This window comes from Mya arenaria, chromosome 17, assembly GCF_026914265.1.
Source record: "Mya arenaria isolate MELC-2E11 chromosome 17, ASM2691426v1".
Taxonomy (NCBI): domain Eukaryota; kingdom Metazoa; phylum Mollusca; class Bivalvia; order Myida; family Myidae; genus Mya; species Mya arenaria.
In genome coordinates this window covers 47,977,962-47,986,990 of record NC_069138.1, presented here as the reverse complement: position 1 = coordinate 47,986,990, position 9,029 = coordinate 47,977,962, and the positions used below count along the sequence as shown (strand labels likewise).

The following is a 9,029-nucleotide window of genomic DNA, read 5'->3' as shown; positions in this document are numbered from 1 at the left end:
ATATTGTTGCTTATCTTTCTTAATATTGTCGTTATAGAAAACGAGTAAAACAGAATTCTAATACAAATTATAAGTGTTTGGACCACTCGACCAACGCACTAAACCTTGTGAAATGCATACTATTAGTAAAATTGAAGTATCTAAAACCGAAGTTGTCATTTTCTCCAAATGTCCATATACGCGTGCAGAGGGTCTTATTGAGCCTACCATTATACAAGAATAAAAAACACTCATTTGAGGCATAGTATTTAGATCAAACAATTACTTTACAATTATAATAGCGTATAAGTTTGTTCTTTCAGGTTAGTAATTGTCTAAACTCGAATATGTACGATGATTAAAGGCCTAGTTTAAGAATGTTTGGCATGATAAACCCCTGCTGTGCATCTCCTGCTAATTACACTGGTGTCACAGTGGGGGCCTATTTCCTGTGTATTTGTTATTAGTTCAGGGCCATTTAGGGTCTATTTCTGTAATAACACCTCAAAAACTGCACAGCAGGATACCCAGATCAGAGATCTGTTAAGAGGGCACAATGCAATGAGATTAAGATCAATACACATAAAAAACAAATCGTGTATAGTACACAACTTCTGTGTATTGATCTTTATCTCCGATCTGAGTGTCCAACTGTGCAGTTATAGAAGTTTTATTATAGAAATGGACAACACATCTTGTCTATTAGTTGTTGTTGTTGTTGTTGTTTTCAAATGATAAAAATATTATTATTACAATGCATTTGAATAAGAATAGGAGTCTATTATAACTATATAATATTAAAGTAGCCCATTAGTATCCTTTAACCAGGATGCTTTTTTATATAACAATGGTGACCATGCATATAAAATGGTTTTAAATATATATTTGTAATATAACTATTTAAAAACTCTCGTATTCGTTTATTATTTATTTCCAATCTGTTTAATTAATATTGGTAAAACAATGAGATAATCTTTTCGAAAAAAGTCAACCTCAAATGGCCCTAGGCCAAATACCCAGGAAATGACCCCTACTGTGACACCAGTGCAATTACCAGGAGATCCACAGCAGGGGATTATCATGCCAAACATTCCTTAAACTAGAACCTTAAAGGCAAGTATATGCTTTATGGTGATTCATAAAGATTAATCACTGAAACAAAAATGTTTCAAACTTTCTGAAATTGCACTAAATTATGGACATAACAAAAATATAAAATTGTCAGGTTTCCCTCAAATTATATTTTTAAATGAATCTTTGCTGACACAAGAGAGGCAATATTTGCTGCATTTTCAACAAATGGATGAAACAGACATTGACTTTGTCAATCAGTATAGTTATGTTGTATGATTCCATATAGAATTGTTTATATATCGTAAAACATACCTCTTTACAGGGCCTTTTTAAACTCTCCATGTTCCTTTATAAATGAAAAACATGTTACCTATCATCAACCAAATTGTATTTAATATGTGTTATGATTATGTTATAACGGGTAGCTTATAGTAAATATTTTATAACACAGAAACATAACACAACAAGCTTTAAATACTAACAGAAAATGACAAAATGAACAGACATTGCCTGGGTCACAGTCTGTGAGTATTATGTATTTTAATTGCTTGTCCATTTTTAAAATGTGTACAATTATTACAATGGGAAATGAAATTTTGCACTTAGCAGAAACAAACCTTGGAGAGTCCCTTGCTTGCGCCAAAGGGACCGTGGGGGAATGGTTTACCTCTGTGACAACCTCTGCTCCTTGACTGTGCAAAATGTTTTCACATTTTTTAGACGAAGTGTTATAATATATTAATTACTATAACATTAAGACAATACATTTTAGTTTAAGTAGCATCATCTCATATTATTATATTATAAAAAATATATATTATATTTAAGGAATTGCAAATAGTTTGAAATAATGATGAAATGCAGATATAAGGTATCTAACCGTGTATGTCTTTACTTTTCAATATTAAAGCTGCATTCTCACAGGTAAACAGTTTTGCCATAGCTTATTTTTGTCGCAGAATCAAATGATTTTGACATGAATGACTCTCATATCTCACAGGTAACAATTAAAAATAAAAGAAGTCGAACAAATGGTTAGCTTGTGAGATTACAGCTTGAATGCATATCATTCTTCAAAAGAATCCTTCTTTAAATGGTATACCTGATAAGCATGTTGAAGGTGATGTCAGTAGCCATAGTTGCGGCTCCAACAACAGACGCAGTACTCCTGCCAACAACATCCATCACAGCCTCTGTTATGAGGCTGTATTTTGAAGGCACTGGTCCCATCCCTTTAATCAATGAATTAGCATAATGATAACACGTACATCATACCTTGCATGCAGTTGATTTTCAACAAATAACAACAACAAAACTACACAGTACAAGTCCATTAACTGTATTTGTTAAGCCTTAATAAAACATATTTGTTCGGGTATCTTTTTTTGCCTCGTATATTCCATTTATTATCATATACTCATAAATTGGTGATTTCATTGATAATGATATAATGGCCATGCATGCATACATTATACAGTAGATAATTATTCAGCATAATGATGTCGGTTGGATCTATCGTTAGCCTTTTTCCTTTTTATTTACTATATTTACAATTTTCTCGTGTTCTAGTACATTACTAGTTCTGAGGCCCCGTACTTGATGCATTGATTGTCATGCTTCAATCATGATTGTCACAAATCTCATTTTACATTTATATTATGGTATTATTATTTAATACAATTTGCTTGTACTAGTTTAAACATTGATTTAAAATCAATCATTAGGTAGTATTGTATCGACACGATACGGTAACACTTGACCAATTTTCACTGCTCTGACCATTTTTACGTCATCATAATTTGTACATGTTTTGGGTGTGTAATTCTCTAGTTAGTTGGGAACGGGTTTTTGACCAAGACAGACGTGTAACATTCTCTGGGTTGACGGACGGAACTGCCACGTCTGCAGTTATGCAGCCGAAAAGCTGTTGGGGAATGAATGTGCATTAATACTAAGTATTATTAACACCTGATACCAGGGTAAGTGCCATTACATTATAATTGTTTTATAGACATTCTTGCATTACAATTTAGGTTTGTAAATACAGTTAAATATTGTCTCTTGTACATGTACTTTGCAATTGTCAGGTTTTTATATTGCAAGTAAGCGTTGTAACCATTATTTGCTCATATAATTATCTAGAGAACTATTTTCATTCGTGTTAAACTATAATTGTTTAGATTCTCACAGTTTTGCCTTGACGGGGAATGAACCGACATTTTATTGTTTTGCTTTGCATAATTGTTGAGAGTAAAAGTGTATAATCATGCTTGTTAAATATAATTTAGGTAAGCAATGATATAGTAAATAGTATGACTTATGTCGTAATTTTGAATGTCAGGTTATACGTAAACAGCAGAACATCGTTTGCTTTGGTTGCCACGTTACGGTTACATTGACGTTTTGGGGCTCATGACGTCAGAGGACGTTTTCAACGAAGTTGGGCTTCCGGACGATAACAGGGCGGGATGTCAGTGGACCTCGTGTTTGTACCGGTAACGCAGGCTGGTGCTGAGGACGGATACGCCTAGGTGGGCGTTGATATATCCTATCGTGGACGTCGAGAGTCGGGACGTGTATTGGATTGGCATCTGAGTGACGTCAGTGTTGACGTCTAAGTGACGCCTGTATTTCCTGTGGTCGGCGTCTGTGTGACGTCGATGCGTCTATGTGGTGTCTGTGTGACGCCGTTGTCGACATCCGGGTAACGTCTGTGTGACGTTTACGTTAGCGGGAGATTGAGATAGTAGAGTGGTAGACTGGTAACAGCGTAACAGTGTGGCAGTAGTGACATTCAACCATAGTACATAAGAAGATCTCTATTTATTGTAATTTATGTAAATAATATATTTGTTAAAACTTGTATTGTCATTTGTCAATTTCTTCATAACAATTGGGACTGCCCCTCTCTATGCCATTCCTGACCTTTGACAATGATGATGATGTTAACTGATTTAATTTAAAGTGAAACAAATTTATTTTCAGGTGGTTTTATTTTATGATTTTTTTGTCAGCTTACCTGTCATGGCCAGTGACCTTTGGTGGTCAGCATAGATGGACCTGTGCAGCGCGCACAGATTGTCCCACTTTTTTTCCAAGTGGTCTGCATCTCGTTGCTCAGATCCAGACGCATTGAACTTGGCCTGGATCATTTTCCAGCAAGTTTTCTTGGTCTGACTAGTAATTCCTTCAAAATACACATTTGCTTGCTAAGGTTTAAAAATAAAACCAATTCTTTGTATGTTATTTTGGATATGCCTTCAATTTTAATTCAATTCTGAAAAAATCTCTAAATAATCTTGACAGGTAAACGAATAGACATACACATTCACAAGATTATTTCTTTGAAAAAAAAACCCCAACATTTCTTTTACTGATGCTGATGAACACATATGTGGACTACATCCTAGTTTTAACAATTATTATTTTTTTACAATACAACAAACAAATACAATGCAGGCGTGTAGCACTGATTTTAAACACCCTGCCTACACGTACCCCACTATGCATCGACCTGCATAATCCCAAATTAACCCTAGCAGCTACGCGCCTGCAATGCAGTACGGTAAGTACAGAAACCTGCCTCAGTCCAACTGTTGCTTGTGAATAGATCAACTTTAAATAATCGATTAGCAATGTGTAACCTTATCATTTGTAAATCGATGTTTTACAACACTGTTGAAAGACATCTTCAGTTCAGGATGTTCTTCCCCCATGACCTGAGCAAGGATGAGGCAATCTTGCTGGGTAAAATTCGGCCGTCGTGGTTTTTGTGCACCCTTTTCCATTTTGACAGCTTTCAATCGTCTGCTGCAGCAAGTTCACTTCCGGGTTCTATTTTTAAACAGGGTTTTCCGGACCGGGGACTTCCTCCATTACTCGTCGATTGCATCGGAGTGCAAATAAAACAGAAACAGTTGAAGAAAAACAGCTTCAATCTGTTCTGAATATTTGCAATACGACATGCCATTGCTCTCGAACATTTATGAATTTTTAATTACCATTTCGTTTTCACAAGCATTACAAATGTTTAAACGCCATTCTGAACGGCATGGCAAACACTTACGAAAAGGTCATCGGTAAAATGCGTGGAAAGTAAACGAAAACAACACTGAACCTTTCACTGATCCATAAAACGAATAACCATTATACACTTTCCAATGTTACATGTCGGCTTAACTGTTTCACACGTGTATAACACATTTAACTGACACATTTTTCATTACACACATGATAAATCTACAACAATCCGCCATTTCTAATGACCCTTATATGCGCACCGTTACTATATATAGGGAGGAATACCCCATGAAAATAAAAAATAAGAATCATTTTTGAACGAAATTTTTCAACTAAGAAATAAATTGACCAAATAAATTTCTTCACTAAATTGTATATTGAATAAGGATTTAGGGAAAAATCTTACATAAGTTAAAAATTGTGAACTAAGATATTTTCTTAAAAAATAACTAAGAAGTATATTGAATACGGCCCCTGAGGTTTTGGCCTGGACAAGCAGCTGATGCGATGTGTTAAATTGAAAAAGCTGATATTGTAGTAGTGACTAAAGCTATGATTGTGGTTTTTATTCGCTACACTTAGGAATTTTCTGTCCATATCAAGTATTATTGAAATCCCATAGAAACGTTTTTCTCACTAAAAATGGTGTGCCGGACGGATGGAAAGAAAGGATAAACAGACGGACAATTCGGCGAGTCAGTTTTCCCACTTTCGGGGAGCTTAACAAAGTTTGCGTGAATACTTGAGAACACGCTATAACGTTTAACGCTGTCAAAAGGTACGATTACACATCTGTCAAAATTAAATATTGCTATGACCCGTATTTGATTTAAACATATTTTATTCAACATATACAAACAAATTAAACAGAGTATGCACACGCACACACGTTGTCTGATATATTGAAATGGATTGGAACGAAAGCATGGCTTATAGAGTTCTTCTCCGTAGGAATTAAATTACTCATTTAACAGAAAAATGCGTATGATTGACGATTAGACGATATATGGAGATCTATATTTGCGAGAAAGAATGTTACTAACGCTTAAAACAGAACTAAGGATTGAATGTTTTGAAAAAGGTTCAATAATTCAAACATGATACATCTATAATGTAATGATTAATGATGTTGTAAAATTTCCAAATAAAACAAACTGGGCAGTACATGTTAAAACAATATTGAGTAATATGGGATTTAATCACGTGTGGCTTACACAAGGAGTTGGTGATATTTCAAGTTTTGTGTCATTTTTGAAGCAAAGAATACGAGACGTTTATGTTCAAAATTTAAACAGCAGATTGTCAGACTCCTCAAGAGCTTTATTTTATAGAAAAAATTAGATTTTAAATTAAAACCCTATCTTATTTGTGTTAATGTACAGAAATTCAGAATTACTTCAGAAGACTTTGCCCACATTGTAATATCTTAGAAATCGAATTTAATTTCTTGGTTGAATGCAGCCTGTATACAAATATTAGATCTAAATATATTCCTAGATATAACCGTACTAATCCAAATATGTTTAAAACCATAGAATTGCTGAATACAGATCATACTGATTTGTTAAAGAATCTTTCTATTTTCGTGTATAAAGCATTTGCTTAGAGAAAGAATGTCACTACTTTACATGATATATGATTATTATATGTTTTAATACCAGCCGTTATATAGTTGTAATAAGGATTTGTTCGTAATAATTATTTTGTTTAACATTTGCTACTATTTGTGTTAATGTAAAATATCTCAACTAGTTAAAAAACCCATATATAAACCGCCAAGCAAGTGTTAAATAATAGAAATGATCATGGACTATCATAGTCTACTTCCATGATGTATATATGTATGATGTTATGTGTGGAAATAAACTTGTGTTCTTCCGTTCTATAATAGATACAAAATAAGCACAATTTATTGTATAAAGGATATATAAATTGGGCGTGGAAAGATATTTAGGAAGAATAGAACTTGGGTACATACCATATTGGGGAAAATTTGACAGTCACGCAATGATCAGAAACGTTTCGAGTCTTGTATGAATTAATGAACAGTATCAAATATTTTGGAGTTGTTCTCGTTGTTGAGGGTTGGATTGCCATAGAGAATGAAACCAATGTAAATTTTTGTGATAATTAACATATTACCGAAGACAGTTTGTCGAGAGTCGGTATATTAAGGACAATGCATACAATAGTGACTACTACTTTCATCTTAACCACACTCTCAAAGAGGAGAGTTGGTGATATTTTTACAATATGGGTGATAGTTAAGAACACTGCATCTAATACGCAGTCAAATGTGAAGTACTTGCAATCGGTGGTTACCTTGTGGTACACGAGCCTCAAGAAAGACCCAACCAGACATGGAGCCAGGGAGAACTACACAATCAAACCGTTGTTCTTAGGTATGCAAGCTGGTTTAAAGTAGAAGGGCCTGACCGAAAGCCTGACTGGAACGGGGTAAAAACGTTTGTCACGAAGGTGGTTAAAGAAGTGTTTATATATTGCCCTATCGAACACCTTTTCCATTGTATCAAGTAGGGAGATAAGGACGATAGTAAACAGGAAGTATTGAATCACTCTTTTTGAAAACTGCACACATTAGCATCTTTCCACGATTTTCGAAATCTACCAATTGAGAGATTCATTAAAAAGGGAACATAACGGGCGAGCTGACGAGTTAGAACATTCGTTAAGGATTCGATTGCTAATGTCATCAGGTCCTGAAGCTTTATTAACAGGGAGTGATAATATAAAGTCAGTGATCTCACTTGGTAGCACTGTGATATTATCAATTTTACTGTAATGGTTCCTAGCTGGCGGAACAATGTGGCCGCTATTATCTAATACAGATTGTATTTTAAAGTGAGTATTGAGAATTCAGCTTTACTAGCATTATCTAGACAGAGTTCACGGTCAGAGGGATCTTGGATTGCAATAATGCTCGGCCTCGGTAGAGGACAAACAAACCGTCCACCACCCTTTAGACTGAAAAGACCCAGAGCACGAAATTTACCCCATAGTTTGATTGAGTTTCAATTTTTAGCATAACTTTAGAAACGTAATCGTTTGCAAAAATATTTTTTACATGTTATGTCATCCAGGGTACCTTATCTGGTCGAATGACGACTGTTTTAGTCGGGATACATCTTTTATGCATAAGTCAAAAGGGCATTGGTAATATTGTTAGTGTATATATTGATATTCAATCAGAAAGATAGTCAAATTAAGTTCCCTCGAGAAATGACCCGAATTTTCTATTCCTATTCTAATACTATCAGATATTACTTTAATATTGAATATCCTCGACTAACTCCGGTTTATAGCTTTTACGTTTAGGGCCAAAGCGTCTGAGAACTTAGAACATTCCTTCCGACGAGCAAAACAACATAGATATAAGTGTGGTGGTGAGTGGATTCAAAGGTCTTCGCCCGAGAAGAAAACCAATTATGTTTCGAAATCATTGATGATCTACTCGTTAATGTCAGTTTATTTAACCCGAATTCAGTTTATGTTTTTGATTTCGGCCAATCTTTAACATACCTGGCGCGGAATCAAACGTTCTAAATAGGTGTGTGTGTGTGTGTGCGTGTGTGTGTGTGTGTGTGCGTGCGTGCGTGTGTGTGTGCGTGTGTGCGTGTGTGCGCGCGTGCGCGCGTGTACGTGTGTGTGTGTGTGTGTGTGTGTGTGTGTGTGTGTGCGTGTGTGTGTGTGTGCGTATGTGCGTGTGTGAATGCGTGTATGCGTATGTGCTTGCGTGCGTGAGAACGTGCGAGCTTGCGTGCGTGCGTGCGTGTTGACGAACAAAAGTCCTGCATGTGTGTACCGATTTCAATTAATATATATCAAAATTATCTAATTTGATTCTTGAAAAACTCAAAAATAAGAAATTGTGTTAAAATGTCCGTAAGACACTACAATATGTAAACAATAACGAACAATTTAATTATTATTGAGTA

General features: G+C 35.1%; 1 protein-coding gene across 1 annotated transcript; it reads right to left on the bottom strand.

Annotated features, from left to right (window-relative positions):
- Positions 1 to 464: 464 nt before the first annotated feature.
- Positions 465 to 4,841, bottom strand: LOC128223560 (uncharacterized). The gene is made up of 5 exons (XM_052932837.1): positions 4,698 to 4,841; positions 4,073 to 4,262; positions 2,156 to 2,285; positions 1,671 to 1,745; positions 465 to 519 (listed from the first exon to the last, which is right to left on the bottom strand). The coding sequence occupies exons 1-5, from the start codon at positions 4,839 to 4,841 to the stop codon at positions 465 to 467; spliced, it is 594 nt and encodes a 197-aa protein (XP_052788797.1).
- Between the last annotated feature and the right edge of the window lie 4,188 nt (positions 4,842 to 9,029).

Bases quoted from the DNA above. Each gene is read 5' to 3' on its own strand.
- LOC128223560 (XM_052932837.1), bottom strand. From the start codon at position 4,841: ATGGAAAAGGGTGCACAAAAACCACGACGGCCGAATTTTACCCAGCAA. The intron at 4,263-4,697 runs GTTACACATTGC...TTTAAACCTTAG, and splicing joins ATCGATTTACAAATGATAAG to CAAGCAAATGTGTATTTTGA. The intron at 520-1,670 runs GTTTGTTTCTGC...CCCTCTTAACAG, and splicing joins CAAGCAAGGGACTCTCCAAG to ATCTCTGATCTGGGTATCCT.